Source organism: Eschrichtius robustus, chromosome 16, assembly GCF_028021215.1.
Source record: "Eschrichtius robustus isolate mEscRob2 chromosome 16, mEscRob2.pri, whole genome shotgun sequence".
Taxonomy (NCBI): domain Eukaryota; kingdom Metazoa; phylum Chordata; class Mammalia; order Artiodactyla; family Eschrichtiidae; genus Eschrichtius; species Eschrichtius robustus.
In genome coordinates, this window is record NC_090839.1 from 24,565,872 (window position 1) to 24,585,799 (window position 19,928).

Below are 19,928 nucleotides of genomic sequence, written 5' to 3' on the forward strand. Positions count from 1 at the left end.
AGTTTAATTAAAAAAAAGACATTTTGTGTTCTTGATCTTCTCACAGTCTGATTAGGATAGAAATAATTAGTGTCTTACACTTGTTTGAAAACATTTTGCAAGGAATAATGCATTATTTCATTTGATTCCTACAAAATCTCTGAGATATGAGGTAGATGAAAGAGGGAAATTAATATTTTGAGTGCTTGCTATGTGATCATCATTTCTTTATGCACTCAGCAAATACTTATTTGAAATTTACTGTGTACCAGGCATATTTAATTTTTATGATAACTCTGTGAGATGGGTGGTATTAGTGTATTAGTCCAAAATACTTTGATTGCAGGTAACAGTAACCCACTCAGATTAGCAAAAAAGATCTTTTATTGTCTCACGTAATCGGAAAGCACAGATGTGAATTGAGGGGCCAAATAGAGTTAGGCTGTCCATTTCTTATCTTGACATCTGTGTGTGGCCTCATGTTCCTCCACGGAAGTAGGGCTGTTGCCTGAGGAAGAGAAAAGGAGATACTGAGCAGGCAAATCCAGATGTCTTCTCCGTTCCCTTTTTCAGTTGAGGAAACAGACTCAGCATAACCTGCCCAAAGTCACGTAGCTATTATTGCTGTGAGCCCAGATTTGTCTTACTCCAGAAACCAGTTTCCATTGTACCATGTTGCCAGCAGAATTACATTCTAGTTTTATAAAGGAGAGAAATGAAACCCAGAGAAAGTAGTTCAGTCACTTACTAATTATGTGATCTTGCACAACTTTGTGATTTTGTTTTTCACCTGTAAAACTACACTCACCTCATTGAATTGTTTTAAAGATTAAATGGGCTAAAGTATAGAAACCCAGTGCTTGGCATATAATAGGTTATCCATAAGAGAGGGTTCTGCTTTTTCTTGATGTGTGGTATCTGGACCAACATCAGCATCACTTGGGGACTTATTATAAATGCACATTCTCAGGCCCCACCCCAGACCTATTAAATCAGAAACTGCAGGTGGGACCCAGCAGTCTGGGTTTTAACAAGCCCTTCAGATGATTCGGATGCTCATCACTGTGTGAGAACTACTGCTCTAGCCCACTGTGTTCCATCTTCCCTCGAGGTTCCTGAGAAGGGAGCATAATGAGTAGGGCCCTATTGTATTCTTCCTATCCTATCTCCTGTTTCACCCAAAATAGTTCTGCTTTCTTTTGTAAGCACAGACTCAGGAGCCACACTTCCTAGGTTTAAGTCCTGACTCTGTCACATACCCTGTATGACACTGACAACTTCTTTGTGTCTCAGTCTCCTTATCTGTAAAATTGGGCTGATAAATTACTATTATATCATTGGGTTGTGAGGATTAAAATAGGTAATAGATGAAGTACTTAGAACCATGCCTGGTACATAGTAAGCATTTAATAAGTTAGCTATTACTACTGTTAAAACAACTTTTATTATGTCAGCTTTTCTGTAAGATTTTTTTTTTCTTATGGTTCATTGTCTTTGACCTCATGGGAGTTCAAGTTGTGACTAAAATGCAAACTGGTGTTTTGGTGTCTGGTTTGTGTTGGATACTAAACTGAATGTCTTTCTGTATCCTTTTTCACTAGGAAATTTCTCCTCTTCTCTCCATGGAGGCTATGGCATTTGTTACTGAAGAGAGGAAACTTACCCAAGAAACCACTTATCCAAATACTTATATTTTTGATTTGTTTGGAGGTGTTGATGTAAGTTGTTGTTTATTATTACTACTGCTACTTAATGGCTTGGGAATTTAACTCTTGAAATGGGAGGTAGGAAACGTTTTAGAATTTATAGCAAACATTTCAGAATTTTCATCGTTTTTTTATGATTTTTAAAAAATTTTTATTGAGTTATAATTTACATACCATACAGTTCACTTGCTTTACTTGTACAATTCAGTGATTTTTGGTGTATTTACAGAATTACAGAGTAACTATCACTACAGGCATAGCATTTTTTTTGGCCACGTGGCATGTGGGATCTTAGTTCGCCAACCAGGGATTGAACCCACACCCCCTGCATTGGAAGGTGGAGTCTTAACCACTGGACCCCCAGGGAAGTCCCCAGAATTTTCATCTTTAGAAGCTCAGTGGTATTCACATGTATTGAAGCACCAAAGCTTTTACACTAGAATAATTGATTTATGTAAATTGATCTGGTAAATTGATCTGCACCACTGGCGCAGTGGTTAAGAATTCGCCTCCCAATGCAGGGTACGCGGGCTTGTTCCCTGGTCAGAGAACTAGATCCCACACGCATGCCGCAACTAAGACCTGGCACAACCAAAAATAAATTAATTAAATTTAAAAAATAAAATATATATATATATATCCCCTTTTTTTTAAGGTACAAAGTAAAAGGTATGTCTCTCTGGGACTTCCCTGGTGGTCCAGCGGTTAAGAGCCCACATTCCTTGTGCAGGGTGCCCGGGTTCAATCCCTGGTCAGGGAACTAGATCCCGCATGCCGCAACGAAGATCCCGCACGTGGCAACTAAGACCCAGTGCAGCCAAATAAATAAATTTTTTTAAAAAAAGAAAAAGAAATGGAGATCGGCATAAATTAAATGACTTCAGGGACTAGGATGAACCGGAGAGTGCATGCCTGCTTTTATGGGGAAATGGCTTCCATTCCTATTGACCTTTGCCCTCAGGGATGTAGGAAATCTAGATTCTTATGTAGAATCTCCCAGCTTTTCAGTAGATGTAGACCACATGAATTATGTCTGTGGGCCAGGTATGATCCATCACTTGGCATTCAGGGACTTTTAATTTATTCATTGACATAGTCCATCCTCTATTTGAAGAGAATTTATTTTAAATATAATAACCTATTCAGATGAATATCTTATACTTTTCTTGGATGACTGTGAAAAGTGGGGCATCTCTTTTCAAAAGCATTTGTGTAGTATGCCTCAAAACCTTAAAGATCATTACTCATTTTGCCCTGTTGTTTCCATTTATGTGAATCTCTCATGAAGACATAAGTCAAAATGAGATAAGGCTTTGTATACAAAGATGCTTAGTGTGGCATTATATATAATAGTTAAAAGTATTCATCAAGAGGAAGGTAGTTCTTGTTTTCTATAAGGTCAGTGGTGATCTTGTTGCTATTCTCTGTTATTTTCTATTCTCTGCTAAATTAGTTTCCATTCTAATCCTTATTACTTCTTTTCTTCTGCTTGCTTTGGGTTTGTGTTGCACCTCTTTTTCCAGTGAATTGAAGTGAAAGATTAGGTTATTGGTTTGAGATAATTCCCTTTTTTTTCTTTTTTCTTTTTAAAGATTGCACAATTTTATTAATTAATTAATATATTTATTTTTGGCTGTGTTGAGTCTTCGTTTCTGTGCGAGGGGTTTCCCCAGTTGCGGCAAGCGGGGGCCACTCCTCATCGCAGTGCGCGGGCCTCTCACTCTCACGGCCTCTCTTGTTGGGAGCACAGGCTCCAGACGCGCAGGCTCAGCAGCTGTGGCTCAAGGGCCCAGTTGCTCCGTGGCATGTGGGATCTTCCCAGACCGGGGCTCGAACCCGTGTCCCCTGCACCGGCAGGCAGACTCCCAACCACTGTGCCACCAGGGAAGCCCCCTTTTTTTCTTTTAAGAGAAATTTATTTTTTGCATTTTTATTGAAGTATAGTTGCTGTACAATATAGTGATTCACAATTTTTAAAGGTTATGCTTTGTTTATAGTTATGGTAAAATATTGGCTGTATCCCCCATGTTGTACAATACATTCTTGTAGGCTTTCTTAGACTTACTAGTTTGTACCTCCCACTCTCCCACCTTTATATTGCCCCTCCCCCGCACTGGTAACCACTAGTTTGTTCTCTGTATCTGTGAGTCTGCTTCTTTTTTGTTATAGTCACTATTTTGTTTTACTTTTTTAGCTTCCACATACAAGTGATATACAGTGTTTGTCTTTCTCTGTCTGACTTATTTCATTTAGCATAATGTCCTCCAAGTCCATCCATGTTGCTGCAGATGGAAAAATTTCATTCTTTTTTATGGCTGAGTAGTATTCCTGTGTGTGTGTGTGTCTATTCCATGTGTGCTTGAGTAGAATGTATATTCTGCTGTTGCTGGGCAGAATGCTTTATAGCTGTCTGTTAGAGCTTGTTCGTTTACAGTGTTCAAGTCTTCTATATTTTTGGTAATACCTCATTGTCTATCCATTATTGAAAGTGGGGTATTATCCAGCTATTATTTTTGAATTGTCTCCTTCAGTTCTGTCAGCTTTTGCTTCATGTATTTTGAGGTTCTGTTGTTAGATGCATATATGTTTATAATTGTTATATCGTCCCAATGGATTGACCCTTTTATCATTATAAACTGTCCTTTGTTTCAACAGAATGGGTTTTTAAATGCATATTTATTGTAAACAGTTTAAACAAAATTATGTGTTATATTAAAAGTATGTAAAATGAAAAATGAATGCATATACTCCCCAGCCCCCTGTAGAAATCAGTATTAACAGTTTATGGTATACCTTTTGTGATTCTTTTTATAAACTTATGTTTATAAAAAGAACACAAATATTCTAAAGCAAAAGAGGAATCATAGTGAAAATGTTCTGCAGCTTTTAAAAAATTAAAGCCACGTTGGACTCCAGAGATAACTAATCTAACATTCTTATTTTTAAAAATGAGAGCTGAGGCCATGGAGGGACACTGACTTGCCCGAGTTTACATGGGGAATAGGTGGCTGAGCTGCAACTAGAACCCAGGTTTCCTGACTCTTGGTACAGTGCTCATTTCCTTGAACTTCACTGCCTTCTGCCTGTGTTGGGAACAAGAGGGTCTTGCAGTACCCTGACAGATATTTGGGCCATGAGTTGACATGGCAAAGATTGTTTTGTAAGCTGTGCTTTGAATTTTGAAGGTTTTATCCAATTTTTTTTTATAGCTCCTTGTAGAAATTCTTATGAGGCCTACAATCTCTATTCGGGGACAGAAACTGAAAAGTAAGTATACTTATCAGCCACTGGTACTCATTTCCTAACCTGCTGTTATGATGGTAATTCCCAGGAGTTTCTCTTCTTTCCCTTCCTAACTCTTAACAATGAAGACATGCCTTAACATTCGGCTGTAGGACACTCTCCGCCCCTAACTAAGCAGCTCTCTTTATTTTATACTTGGTAGAAATATAAGTCTAGTGCTTTAAAAGAAAAAGTGTGAAAACTACTGGGCTAAAAGAATTGCATCTTTGTAGTTTCTAATAGTCCTTGGTTTCAGCTTTTATGTTTTCTTTGCAAATTCTTATTTCTCATATACTTAATTGAGAGAGTAAGGAAAAGCCTGGTAAGATCATTTGTTTTATTTTTTAAAATTATTGTCTTGTTTTTGTTGTTATAAAAGTGATATAAGCTCTTTGTGAAAAGTTCAGTCATTACCAGAATGTGTATGGTAAAAAGTCAAAGTGTTTAAGGTAGCATATTATTTCTTGGACTGGGTGGTAGGTATATGGGTATTATTCTATTATTATTCTCTATAACTACACATGTTGCAAATATTATTTTTAGGTAGTCAGTTGATAATTTAAAAAAATGAGTAAGTACACTTACTTTGGCATTAAAAGCCAGAGATCAGTTAACATCTGATGAATGCTCTACTACAAATATCACTTTTTTTTTTAATTAAAAAAATTTTCCCCCCAACATCAACATGACATACTATGTAAGGCCTTGTTTTTATGTGTAGTAGTGGTTAAGAGAATTCATACTCATCTTTTATGTCGCAGCTTTGTATCCTATCTGAATTGGTCTTCATGTCCTCTACCCTCATAGCAGGTAGCATCTTGTAGTTACTTGTTGGTGTACTTATTTATTCTCTCTTCCCCCACCAGATTTATAAGTTCCATGAGGCTTTGTCTTTTTTTTTTTTTTCACTAACCACTGTATATTCTTTATCTGCTCTAGAGTGGATGCTGAATAAATATTTGATGAATGAGTGAATTCCAGTTCCCTTTGAAAATGAAAGGTCTGGAAGTACTGAGATATACTGATTTGGTGCTCCAGCCCTCTCTGAAGTCATGAAATAAATAAACCAAAAAGCCCCCATAGGTTGAAAAGTGGTGATGAGGGATACAGGACATCTGCATTGTCTCAAGATTATGTCAGATAACCCTTCTGGTCAAGCTAGCTTGGCAGGGCTGCCCACTGGGATCTTGGAGGGAAGCCTAACATTTTAGAGTTTGTGGCAGTGTAGGAATGAATGGAAACAGTTTTTTAAAATAAAAGTAATGCCAAACAAAACACTTTATCCATGGTTCATACTCAATTTTATCATCTCCCAGTTTTGAGGACTTGAAAATTTAGTTTCCTTTTTGTTGTACTCTCCTGTTCCTGCTCACAGGGAAGTAACTAGTTCTTTATTGGTACCCAACATAAATAACAACAGAACAAAACACGTTGAGTCTGTAGTAAAAATGACATCCTTGTTTGCTGCTAGTAGAGTTTTCAGTGGAAATTAATAGCAACAATCCAATTACTTTGGATTCTCGTAATTCTGCTTTTGGAAATGTATCTTAGGGAACCAGCTCAACACTAGCATAAAAGGACTGTATGTCATGTTGTTTATTTCTAGTCTATTTAAATAGCAAAATTTTAAAAACCCTGGATATAATTCTAATCAAGCTATAAAGGGAACATGGCTTGCTAAGTGATAACACCACAACAGGTTGAAATTATGAAGACTATGGAACATAATAAGCATAATAGTATATCAAACCAAAAAGCAGTATACAAATTGGTTTCTAGGCTCTGATGCGGGCACCATGAAACTCTTTGGTAAATAAGGACTGGAAGGAGGTATGCTAAGAGGAAAATAATCATCTTGGAGGGGATTATGAGGAACAATTCTATGTTCAAAAATTTAATTCTGTTACATTATCTTTCCAATGAGAAAAATAACCAGTTATTCCCCTTTCACTTTCAGTAAGTGATGAAATGTCCAAGGACTGTTTGAGCATCTTGTATAATACCTGTGTCTGTGTAAGTATCCCTGCCATCGGGGCCTCATTTTTCTCCCTACCACGTCTGCAGTGCTTGAGGAGGGAAGATTTGAATGGGGGTGGTAGACATGACAGTTATCTTCAGACATTGGAGAATTGGATTTATATGTGCCTGAGAACCATAACCAACAGGTAGAAATTATGGATGGCAAAATTTCATAGTAATTGAGCCATGGCTGCTTCAGCAGGTACTGAACTCCTCTAGCCCTGGAGGTGTCCAAGCAGAGACTGAACAAAAAACTTGTTAAATGGATGCAAGCATTGAAAGAGTGCCTGTGACCTTTTAGGATTCCTTTAAACCCTATTGTGCCTACTCCTTCGTTTTTATTGTTAGAAAACAAAGCAAGAACCAGAAGACCCACCATGTGTTGATCAGGACACCCAACTAGGTTGATCACTGAGTGGGAAATAATGGTGAATAAAAGAAGCAGTTTGGTGGAAAGAGCATAGCACTTAGTGCTAGAACTTGGTTTGGGGTTCTAGCTCTTGGCTTCATGCTTATTCTCCTCCCTGTGCTTTAATTTCTTATCTTAGAGTGTAGTTGGTAATCATACATCATAGGGTTGTTGTGGGATTTAAATGAGATGATAGATGTGAAAGCACTTTGTAAAGCAATATACAAATGTTAATTTTTGTAAGACCCAGTACCTGTCTTTTGGGAACATATGTGGTAAACTGTGAAGAGTGAATCAAATACAGCAGAATGAAACAAATGCTGTTGTAGAAGTGAAACTTCCATGCAATGAAGACACAAAGGAACATTTAATTCCATTTCATTTCTTGCCTCATTCAAAAAAAGATTTCGGGCATCGTTACGAGTATGTAAGATCTACCAATATTATAAATTTAGAATTAGGTATCCAGGAATTGGGCTGAACATAAAATCATTTGTACTACGGATGGGGTACAAATTTGGGTTTAAGCCCATATCGTATATTAACGCATATATGTGGAACCTAGAAAAATGGTACAGATGAACCGGTTTGCAGGGCAGAAATAGAGACACAGATGTAGAGAACAAACGTATGGACACCAAGGGGGGAAAGTGGCGGGCGGGGTGGTGGTGGTGGGATGAATTGGGAGATTGGGATTGACATGTATACACTAATACGTGTAAAATGGATAACTAATAAGAACCTGCTGTATAAAAATAAAATAAAATAAAATTCAAAAATTCAAAAAATAAAACAGAAGCAATATTGTAACAAATTCAATAAACACTTTAAAAATGGTCCACATCAAAAAAAAAAAGAATAATGCTACTATGAACATTTGTTCATATGTGTAAACTTGACTGAGCTGAGGGATGCCCAGATAGCTGGTTAAACATTTTTTTTCTGGGCGTGTCTGTGAGGGTGTCTCTGGAAGAGATTAGCATTTGTATCAATAGATGCCCTCACCAATGTGGGTGACCACCATCCAATCCATTGAGGCCCTGAATAGAGCAAAAAGGTGGAGGTTGGGTGAATTCACTCTCTGCCAGAGCTGAGACATCCATCTTCCCCTGCCTTTGGACTTGGAGTTCCTGGCTCTTGGGCCTTTGGCTCCAACAGGGACTTACACTGTTGGTTCAGGTTCTCAGGCCTTCGGTCTCTGACTGAATTTCATCACCAGTTTTCCTGGTTCTCCAACTTGCAGATGGCTTATCAAGGGACTTCTCAGCCTCCATTAAAAAAAAAAAAAAAATTGGATTTAAGCTTCCTAGCAACCAACACAAATAGGGAAATATGTTTCAACACAACACAAAGTTCAACATCCATAACATTGCTATGCAACAGAAATATAACACAAAACACTTAGGTTATTTTATTTTACCTTTAGGAATAGCATATTTATTAGTTCAGGATTGATATCTTTTTTTTTTTCTTTTTTCTTTTTTGGCTGCGTTGGGTCTTTGTTGCTGTGCGCAGGCTTTCTCTAGTTGCGTTGAGCAAGGGCTACTCTTCGTTGCAGTGCGTGGGCTTCTCACTGCGGTGTCTTCTCCTGTTGCAGAGCACAGACTCTAGGTGCATGGGCTTCAGTAGTTGTGGCACATGGGCTCCAGAACGCAGGCTTAGCGGTTCTGGCGTGTGGGCTTAGTTGCTCCGCGGCATGTGGGATCTTCCCGGACCAGGGCTTGAACCCGTGTCCCCAGCATTGGCAGGCAGATTCTTAACCACTGTGCCACGAGGGAAACCCCAGGATTGATATCTTAAGATAAAAATCAGCATCCACAAAAATCTTGACAACATAAATGATAGGCTGTTTGAATAAAAAGAATTGAAAAAGGATAATGTAAAGCTTTGGACATAACTCTAAACAAACAAATAAGAAATTAATGCTGAGGTCCTGAGCAAGGGAGATATGTCTTAGGGACATACAAATGAAAAATAGTTTAGGGGCCTAAACTGTCAGTAAGTTCAAAAGGATTCAGCAAAAACTATTGTCACCAAAAAGGCTAAGGCAATCTTAGTGTAATAAACCTGCACTTTTAGTCACTGATTAGGCTATATATGGTATTTTGTGTTTGCTTCTGTGTATCACATTTTAAAAAGTATAAAAATGTATTATACCAGTCTCTCGAGAATATTAGAGTATAATATAAAAATACTCCAAAAACAAGTGAAATAACCCATCAGCCCACCATACTTAGGTTATTTTCAATTTCTTTGTAGCCACGTTTTTTAGAAAGTAAGAAAAGAAGTAGGAAGAAAGGTGAAGTTAATTTTAATAATGTATTTTATTTAGCACAGTATATCAAGAATGTTATTCCAACATGTCATCAATATAAGTAATTATTAATGAGATATAATTCCTTTTTTTTGTATTAAGTTTTCAAAATCCAGTGTGTTTTTTACTCTCAGAACACATCTCAGTTCAGACTAGCCACGTTTCAAGTGCTCAATAGCCACATGTAGCTAGTGGCACAGGTAAGCACAGACAGACCCATGAGATAAAAATAAACTAAATGTTCAGGTAGTGCACAATTTTTCTTGTAAGTAAGGCCAGTAAGAAATTGTTCTGGGCTTCCCTGGTGGCGCGGTGGTTAAGAATCTGCCTGCCAATGCAGGGGACACGGGTTCGAGCCCTGGTCTGGGAAGATCCCACATGCCGCGGAGCGACTAGGCCCGTGAGCCACAACTACTGAGCCTGCGCGTCTGGAGCCTGTGTTCCGCAATGGGAGAGACCGCGACGGTGAGAGGCCCGCGCACCGCGATGAAGAGTGGCCCCCGCTTGCCACAACTGGAGAAAGCCCTCGCACAGAAACGAAGACCCAACACAGCCAAAAATAAAATATAAATAAATTAATTAATTTTAAAAAAATTGTTCTTATAAAAAAAAGATGATATATGTGTGATGTAATGACTCCATCATTGTCAGCTTCCATGTAGTTAATAGTCTTATGAGGCAGTCTTATGAAGCTGTTCGTTAATAATGACACCTAATGTTAATGATATTCCAGCAAAACACAGTTCAGTTAAAAAAAGGAAGGAAGAGAAAGGAAAGAAAGAAAAGGAAAGAAAGGGAAAGAAAGAAAAGGAAAGAAAAAGAAAAGAGAGGGAAAGAAAGAAAAGGAAAGAAAGAAGAAACAAAAACGTAAAGAACATAGGATGATATGGTCCAACTTTGTGCTGATCTGGCTTAAATCCAGGTTAGATGGAAACCTAGGGCTTTTAGAGTTGCAAACACCAGTGCCTCCAAGGATCAGACAGAAAACAAGAAACGTTTGAAGTTGCCTGTTTTGGAGTGGGGACTTGTGCAAATTGTGACTAACCTGGAGTAAGCATATCCTATCTGAAGACTTAAAATCAAAATTTAAAAGGTATTGCTGGCCAAATAAAACTTGGCCTACTGGGTGCTGGCTTGTAGCTCTTGATTTAGATACTAGGCAGATACTGGGTTAAAAACCTATGATGGATATTATTTAAAAACTCCTCCCCAGAAAAATACATTTGTACACAGTGTTTTATATATAGTTTTAGGGAATTAAGGGCTCAGCTAACAATTCCTGATGTAGCGTGGAATTGCTTTTCCAGTGTCTGGAATGGATATTTTGCCCTTCATATTTTATTTTGGGGTTATAACCTATTCTGCATTTTCTCCTCTTCTCCCTTGCGATAGACGGAAGGGGTTACAAAGCGTTTGGCAGAAAAGAATGACTTTGTGATCTTCCTGTTTACACTGATGACGAGTAAGAAGACATTCTTACAAACAGCAACCCTCATTGAAGATATTTTGGGTGTTAAAAAGGTGAGCTGTGTCCTCTAGCAGGTGAATGACCAGGTGGAGGAGAGTGCCTCAGACAGTTGGATTCTCAAACCTGAATAATGTACAGAACTCCTTTAAAGAAAAACTCTGCCATACTCCTAGTGTTAAAATTATTTTTTTTTGTTACTTAAATATATTCACTAGGTTATACTCCTTATACTAATAGGTCTTAAATGATTATAAAACCTAAACAAATAGATTGAAATCAAACTAATTATAAAACTCAAAAGCTCAGATTGACTTTGTGAATTTAATGTGTTAGCTAATGTTACTTTGCTGAAATCAAATTGTCCCTCAATTATTAATGGTGCAAGATCTTTTTAGCATAGCTCCAGTGCTGTATGCTGTATAATAACTCCGTTCTCCTACCACTTTTCTATATTTGAACTGTTGTGATGCTTTCTTGTGATGATGTTTGACTTTCACTTATTATGTTCACCTCTATTTTTTCTCATTAGTTTTCAACAGTTAAAGTTTAATTGACACCAACATAGGAAATAACAAATATGAGCACTGAAATCCTGCCAGTTGGTCATAAGATGGACATTCAAATGATCCAGAATATGCTTAAAAAAAAAAACAAAACTATGATTGAAGTGAAAGCACTAAATTAAATATTTGTCATCGAGAATTCACAGTCCGTGCCCCTCCCCCCCAAACAGATATATAGACATGTTAGAGAATCACTATATTAGATTTTTGGTGTAATGCTTGTTAGGACCTGGCTTACTTCCCCCAGTCCTTGTCCCATGCCTCCATGTCAGTTGCACGTTTGCAGATTTCTTCCTTTTACTACTGAGGAGGTAGGAGCAGCCTCTTAGATTTTCTGTTGCAGTGAAAAGAGTACCCATGTGCATTGTGGTGACCCCAGCTTTCATTTCTGTTTCTGCTGCACTTTCCCCAGGCTCTGCTTGTTATTGCCCAGGCAGAAGATGCACAAGTGACCCATTGTCTGTAGGAATACATTGGAGATGTGTGCAGGTCCCAGACAGACCCTTTGTGCCCTTTGATGAAAAGGCTTTGTTATTTTTCCAATAATTGTATGCACCAGTGTGTGAGAAGGGGCTTCCAGGGCGGAAACTCCAGACTCCCTGGCAGTCTTGGCATAAGACTCTAGGATTGCTCCTTCATAACTTTTCCTGCTTGTCCCTCATGCCCTCTCCCTCCCTCTCGTACCTTTCTGTGTTGCCAAAAATAGTGATGAGTTCTGCTAGACATTACGGGTACCTTAGTGCAGTTTGAAAGGGGGATAGACACCATAAGAAAGTGGGAACACAAGCCACAAACTGGGAAAAGATGTTTGCAACCCATGCAACTAACAAAAGATTGGTATTCAGAATTTATCATGGGGAATTCCCTAGTGGTCCAGGCTTCCACTGCAGGGAGCATGGGTTCGATGCTTGGTCAGGGAACTAAGATCCCGCATGTAGTGTGGCACAGCCAACAAACAAACAAAAACAACAACCAAAGAAACCCCCAAAACAACAACAGAATTTATCATGAATTCTTGTGAATCAGCAAGGAGAAGACAGATGGCCCAGTAGAAAAATGGGCAATGATAGGAGCAAGCATTTTACAGAGGAGAAACAAATGATCCATAAAAAGAAGATGCTTAACTTCATTGATAATCAGGAAAATGCAAATAAGACCACAGTGACAGAGCTCGAGAATGTGTATCACTGGAAACACTTACATTGCTGCTGATACCTTTTTATATCAGCAGAATATATCTGTTTTGTTTTCTAGTTGAATGTGGGCATACCCTGTGACCCAGCACCTAAGGAAGCACTGACCTGAGGGCCGAGGCATCAGTATTGTGGCCTGGGTAACCTGTAACCTATGCCCAGGCACACTCGTAGGGAAGCTCAATTCCAGAACAGTGATTCTTAGAAATAAAAACACTAAATTGAAGCCAAGAGGGTGTGAAATGAATTCTGTGGATCTACCAGCTAAATATAAAAGATCAAAATGTATTGTGTAAGGGTATCGTTTAAATTTTTGTTTCATATTTATACACATACATTCACCTGTGTATGTTTACTGTGTTGTGATGGAAAATTTATTTTTTATTCTTGGACATTGTCAGAATGGTTTGGAAGCCACTGCCTCAGAAAAACTTCTGCACATGTGCATCAAGAAACACATAAGAAAGGTTATAGCATTATTGGTTAAGGGCAAAAAACTGAAACCAGGTCTCTGATCCGTCAACAGGAAAATGGATAAATGTCCTCTATTCACGCAATGGGATATTATACAATGAATGTTGCTATAGGCAACAACGTAGCTAAATCATAGAAATTATTGATAGAAGTCAGTTGCAGAAGATTGTATATAGTATATCTTTTTTTAAAATAGATCTTTATTGGAGTATAATTGCTTCATAATTCTGTGTTAGTTTCTGCTGTACGCCAATGTGAATCAGCCATATGCATACATATGTCCCCATATCCCCTCCCTCTTGCGTCTCCCTCCCATCCTCCCTATCCCACCCTCTAGGTCATCGCAAAGCACCCAGCTGATCTCCCTGTGCTATGCTGCTGCCTCCCACTAGCTAATTCTTTTACATTCGGTAGTGTATATGTGTCGATGCTACTCTCACTTTGCCCCAGCTTCCCCCTCCCACCCCATGTCCTCAGGTCCATTCTCTATGCCTACATCTTTATTCCTGCCCTGCAACTAGGTTCATCAGTACCATTTTTTGTTTTTTAGATTCGTTAGCATACGGTATTTGTTTTTCTCTTTCTGACTTACTTCTCTCTGTATGACAGACTGTAGGTCCATCCACCTCACTAGAAACAACTCAATTTTGTTTCTTTTTATGGCTGAGTAATATTCAGTTGTATATATGTGCCACATCTTCTTTATCCATTCATCTGTCGATGGACATTTAGCTTGGTTCCATGTCTTGGCTATTTTATTTTTATTTATTTATTATTTTTTTTATTATTATTATTTTTAAAAATAAATTTATTTATTTTTGGCTCCATTGGGTCTTCATTGTGGTGTGCAGGCTTCTCATTGTGGTGGCTTCTCTTTGTTGCAGAGCACAGGCTCTAGGCACGCGGGCTTCAGTAGTTGTGGCACGCAGGCTCAGTCGTTGTGGCTCCCGGGCTCTAGAGTGCAGGCTCAGTAGTTGTGGCGCACGGGCTTCGCTGCTCCACAGCATGTGGGATCTTCCCAGACCAGGGCTCGAACCCGCGTCGCCTGCATTGGCAGGTGGATTCTTAACCATTGTGCCACCAGGGAGGTCCTTGGCTATTTTAAATAGTGCTGCAGTGAACATTGTGTGGTACATGTCTCTTTTTGAATTATGGTTTTCTCAGGGTATATGCCCAGTAGTGGGATTGCTGGGTCATACGGTAGTTCTATTTTTAGTTTTTTAAGGAACCTCCATACTGTTTTCCATAGTGGTTGTATCAATTTACATTCCCACCAGCAGTGCAAGAGGGTTCCCTTTTCTCCACACCCTCTCCAGCATTTGTTGTTTGTAGATTTTTTGATAATGGCCATTCTGTCTGGCATGAGGTGATACCTCACTGTAGTTTTGATTTGCATTTCTCTAATAATTAGTGATGTTGAGCGTCTTTTCATATGCCTTTTGGCCATCTGTATGTCTTCCTTGGTGAAATGTCTATTTAGGTCTTCCACCCATGTTTTAATTCCACCCATTTTTAAATTTTTTAATAATTTAAAATTGCAAATATTTTCTCCCATTCTGAGGGTTGTCTTTTTGTCTTGTTTATGGTTTCCTTTGCTGTGCAAAAGCTTTTAAGCTTAATTAAGTCCCATTTGTTTATTTTGTTTTTATTTCCGTTACTCTAGGAGGTGGGTCAAAAAAGATCTTGCTGTGGTTTATGTCAAGGAGTGTTTTTCCTATGTTTTCTTCAAAGAGTTTTATAGTGTCTGGTCTTACATTTAAGTCTTTAATCCATTTGGAGTTTATTTTTGTGTATGGTGTTAGGGAGTGTTCGAATTTCTTTCTTTTACATGTAGCTGTCCAGTTTTCCCAGCACCATTTATTGAAGGGGCTGTCTTTTCTCCATTGTATGTTCTTGCCTCCTTGGTTGTAAATTAGGTGACGATAGGTGTGTGGGTTTATCTCCGGGCATTCTATCCTGTACCATTGATCTGTATTTCTGTTTTTGTGCCAGTACCATACTGTCTTGATTACTGTAGCTTTGTGGTATACTTTGAAGCCAGGGACCCTGATTCCTCCAACTCCGTTTTTCTTTCTCAAGAATGCTTTGGCTGTTTGGGGTCTTTTGTGTTTCCATACGAATTGTAACATTTTTTGTTCGAATTCTGTGAAGAATGCCATTGGTAGTTTGATAGGGATTGCATTGAATCTGTAGATTGCTTTGGGTAGTATAGTCATTTTCACAATATTGATTCTTCCAATCCAAGAACAATAGTATATTTCTCCATCTGTTTATATCATCTTTGATTTCTTTCATCAGTGTTTTATAGTTTTCTGAGTACAAGTCGTTCTCCTCCTTAGGCAAGTTTATTCCTAGGTATTTTATTCTTTTTATTTCAATGGTAAATGGGAGTGTTTCCTTAATTTCTCTTTCTGATTTTTCATTGTAGGTGTCTAGGAATGCCAGAGATTTTTGTGCATTAATTTTGTATCCTTCAACCTTACCAGATTCATTGATTAGTTCTAGTAGTCTTCTGGTGGCATCTTTAGGATTTTCTGTGGATAGTGTCATGTCATCTGCAAACAGTGACAGCTTTACTTCTTCTTTTCCAATTTGTATTCCTTTTATTTCTTTTTCTTCTCTGATTGCCGTGGCTAGGACTTCCAAAACTATGTTGAATAAGAGTGGCGAGAGTGGACATCCTTGTCTTGTTCCTGATCTTTGTGGAAATGCTTTCAGTTTTTCACCATTGAGAATGGTGCTTGCTATGGGTTTGTCATATATGGCTTTTATTATGTTGAGGTAGGTTCCCTCTATGCCCACTTTCTGGAGAGTTTTTATCATAAATGGGTGTTGAATTTTGTCAAAAACTTTTTCTGCATCTCTTGAGATGATCATATGGTTTTTATTTCTTAATTTGTTAATGTGGTGTATCACACTGATTGATTTGCGTATGTTGAAGAATCCTTGCATCCCTGGGATAAATCCCACTTGATCATGGTGTATGATCCTTTTAATGTGCTGTTGGATTCTGTTTGCTAGTATTTTGTTCAGGATTTTTGCATCTATGTTCATCAGTGATATTGGTCTATAATTTTCTTTTTTTGTGATGTCTTTTTCTGGTTTTGGTATCAGGATGATGGTGGTTTCATAGAATGAATTTGGGAGTGTTTCTCCCTCTGCAATTTTTTGGAAGTATTTGAGAAGGATCAGTGTTAGCTCTGCTCTAAATGTTTGATAGAATTCACCTGTGAAGCCATCTGATCCTGGACTTTTGTTTGTTGGAAGATTTTTAATTACGGTTTCAATTTCATTACTTGTCATATGTCTGTTTATATTTTCTAATTCTTCCTGGTTCAGTCTTGGAAAATTTTACCTTTCCAAGAATTTGTCCATTTCTATGTGGTTATCCATTTTATTGGCATATAGTTGTTTGTAGTAGTTTGTAGTAGTCTCTTATAATCCTTTGTATTTCTGCAGTGTCAGTTGTGATTTCTCCTTTTTCATTTCCAATTTTATTGATTTGTGTCCTCTCCCTTTTTTTCTTGATGAATCTGGCTAAGGGTTTATCAGTTTTGTTTATCTTCTCAAAAAAACAGCTTTTTTTTTTTTGACTGGTCTAAATACATAAATTTATTTTCCCCCTTACCTTCCTTTCTTTGGGAAAAGGAAAAAGGAAACATTACTCTGTCTACTCAGAGAGCAAGGAGAACAGCAGAACAGATGAAGGGGGACTGAACTTACTGACTCTTCTACCCGCTTCTGTTCTCTCTCAGCCTGTATGTTGTCCTTATAGGTGAGTGAGAGATGTTAGGATTTCAGCATGCTGCTCCTTAACTGGAATGGGGCAAGAAATGCTCCAGCTGTTTTAATCAAACAGTGGCCAAAGTGTGTAGCCAGCACGATACCAAAAACAGTGGCCAAAGTGTGTAGCCAGCACAATACCCAAAGCAATTAGATCATTCCTTTTTAAGACCAAGAAACTTTCTCTTGGTTTGATCTACTCTTGGTTTGATCTACTCCAAAATACCAAACACATAGATTTAGGAATAAACTCAAATAAACTGTAATTTACTTTCACCCACTTGTCACTGCTCTTGTAAAGATACTGAGGGGAAGGGGAGTAGCTCAAATGAGCCTGTAATTTAAAATCACAACCAGAGAGGAAACACTTCAAGCACAATGGGGACATTCCATTGAAGAGCCACATTCATTTGGAATGTTTGCTTTGAAAACAACTCTTCTGGGGAATAAAGAACCAGCTTTTAGTTTTATTGATCTTTGCTATTGTTTTCTTCATTTCTATTTCATTTATTTCTGCTCTGGTCTTTATGATTTCTTTCCTTCTACTGACTTTGGGTTTTCTTTGTTCTTTCTCTAGTTGTTTTAAGTGTAGGGTTAGATTGTTTATTTGAGATTTTTCTTGTTTCTTGAGGTGAGATTGAATTGCTGTAAACGTCCCTCTTAGAACTGCTTTTGCTGTGTCCCATAGGTTTTGGGTCCTTGTGTTTTCATTGTCATTTGTTTCTATGTATTTTTTTATTTCTTCTTTGATTTCTTCAGTGATCTCTTGGTTATTTAGTAGGGCACTGTTTAGCCTCCATGTGTATAGTATATCATTTTTACAAAGTTCAAAAATAGGCAAACTCAAATCATACAAAAATTTTTTTAATGAAAAAGCAATACTAAACAAAATTCAGGATAGTGGTTACCTCTGGCCGAGAGAAAGGGAGATGTGATAGGAAAGGCACACATAGCTATTCACTTTGTTATGCTTTATAACATATGTTGTATCAAGTATTAAATAAAAATTAAAATATAACACAAAGAAGTGGGCCTGGAGGGTGGGGGGGACCTGGTTTGCAACCCATACACTGAGTTGGACAGGGCTAAAGGAACAGATGAGCTGAAAGTCCCAGTTTCCAATAATAGCAATAGCTAACATTTGTGTACTGGGAAGGCAAAGGTGGAAGAAGCTGCTCCCAAATACCCCCTCCACAGCCAACCAGAAATAGGAGTGAGATTCACAAGGGCTTCTAGGAATCATTCACTGGTTCAGTACACATTTACTGAGACCTTCACTACCAGGGTCTATGCACTGAGGCTCATAAAATTCAGTACTCATTCATGATAAAAGCTAGGAATAGAAAGAAAATTCCTTAACTTGGTATTGGGTATCTGTTAAAACTTATAGCAGACATCAAACTAAACCTGAAACTTTGGAAATATTTCTAATAAGGAAAAAGAGGAGAAGGTCTGCTATCACTTACTCTAGATAATTGGTTACTTGGGCATGTACACAAGGAGACACCTATAGGAATGTTCATTGCAACACTGTTTAATAGTGAAAAATTATAGTCCACCTAAACATACACATATTTAAAAAGGAGAATGATTGAATAAATTGTGAATTAAAACAATGAGAAGTGATTGAAGTAGACTTACTTGTATCAGTGTAGTTGAATCTCATTGTTGACCGTGAAGTATCATTCACACTGCATGCAGAACAAAACCATGTATTTTTGTTTTATTTTTTATTGAGGTATAATTGATTTACGGTATTATATTAGTTTCAGGTATAAAACATAGTGATTCAAAACTTTTATAGGTTTTACTCCATTTAAAGTTATAAAATATTGGCTGTGTTCCCTGTGCTCTACAATATATCCTTGTAGCTTATTTATTTTATACATAGTAGTTTGTGAACAATACCATATATTTTTTGTGGAAATATTTGTAAGTGTGAAAACATGTAGAAATAATAAACAGAGTTCAAAATAATGGTTACATCTGGGGGGGGGGGGAATGAAGTAAATGCAACTAGGTAGGGATACACAAGGACCTTCAGCTATATTTGAAATATTTTACGTCTTGAAAACATCTATGGCAATTTCTGATTGATAAAACTTGAGTGGTAGGCTTTTTTTTTAGGCAAAATGGGGCATATGAGCAAAGGTGGAGATTAAGAATAGTGACCCTCAAAGGGTTTAATCCTCAAACCAATCCTATGAGGTAGATTAGATTAGTCCCATTTGACAGAAGAGCAGATGAAGACTTAGGTTCCATGACTTACCTAAGGTTGTGCAGCTGCGAATTGTGGAGCTGGGGTTTGAACCTAAGTGGTCTAGCTACCAAGCCCCATTCTTAGGGGAATGCAAAAGAACAGCACATTCAATCTCAAATGAACTGAGCATGGGGATTGTTTTATTTGTGTCTTTTGTAGGAAATGATCCGACTAGATGAAGTCCCCAATCTGAGTTCCTTAGTATCCAATTTCGATCAGCAGCAGCTTGCTAATTTCTGCCGGATTCTGGCTGTCACCATTTCAGAGATGGATACAGGGAATGATGACAAGCATACGCTTCTGGCCAAAAATGCTCAGCAGAAGAAGAGCTTGAGCTTGGGGCCTTCTGCAGCTGAAATCAACCAAGGTAAAGTCTCTAAGTTGTCAGAATTTTGACATTGTAGTTCTGAGGTCCCTTCCTAAATCATCTAGCTCTTTCAGTATTTCTAGAGATTTGATCCATGTTAGGGCTCCTTGG

General features: G+C 38.0%; 1 protein-coding gene across 2 annotated transcripts in view; it reads left to right on the forward strand.

Moving 5' to 3' along the window:
- The window catches only part of TRPC4AP (transient receptor potential cation channel subfamily C member 4 associated protein), a 74,731-nt gene that overhangs the window by 23,302 nt on the left and 31,501 nt on the right, over positions 1 to 19,928 (forward strand). For both annotated transcript variants that reach the window (XM_068525300.1, XM_068525299.1), the window contains exons 3-7: positions 1,581 to 1,697; positions 4,895 to 4,952; positions 6,925 to 6,980; positions 11,102 to 11,230; positions 19,610 to 19,817. In XM_068525300.1, the coding sequence (XP_068381401.1) occupies positions 1,581 to 1,697; positions 4,895 to 4,952; positions 6,925 to 6,980; positions 11,102 to 11,230; positions 19,610 to 19,817 (568 nt within the window). The remainder of the gene's footprint in view (positions 1 to 1,580; positions 1,698 to 4,894; positions 4,953 to 6,924; positions 6,981 to 11,101; positions 11,231 to 19,609; positions 19,818 to 19,928) is intronic.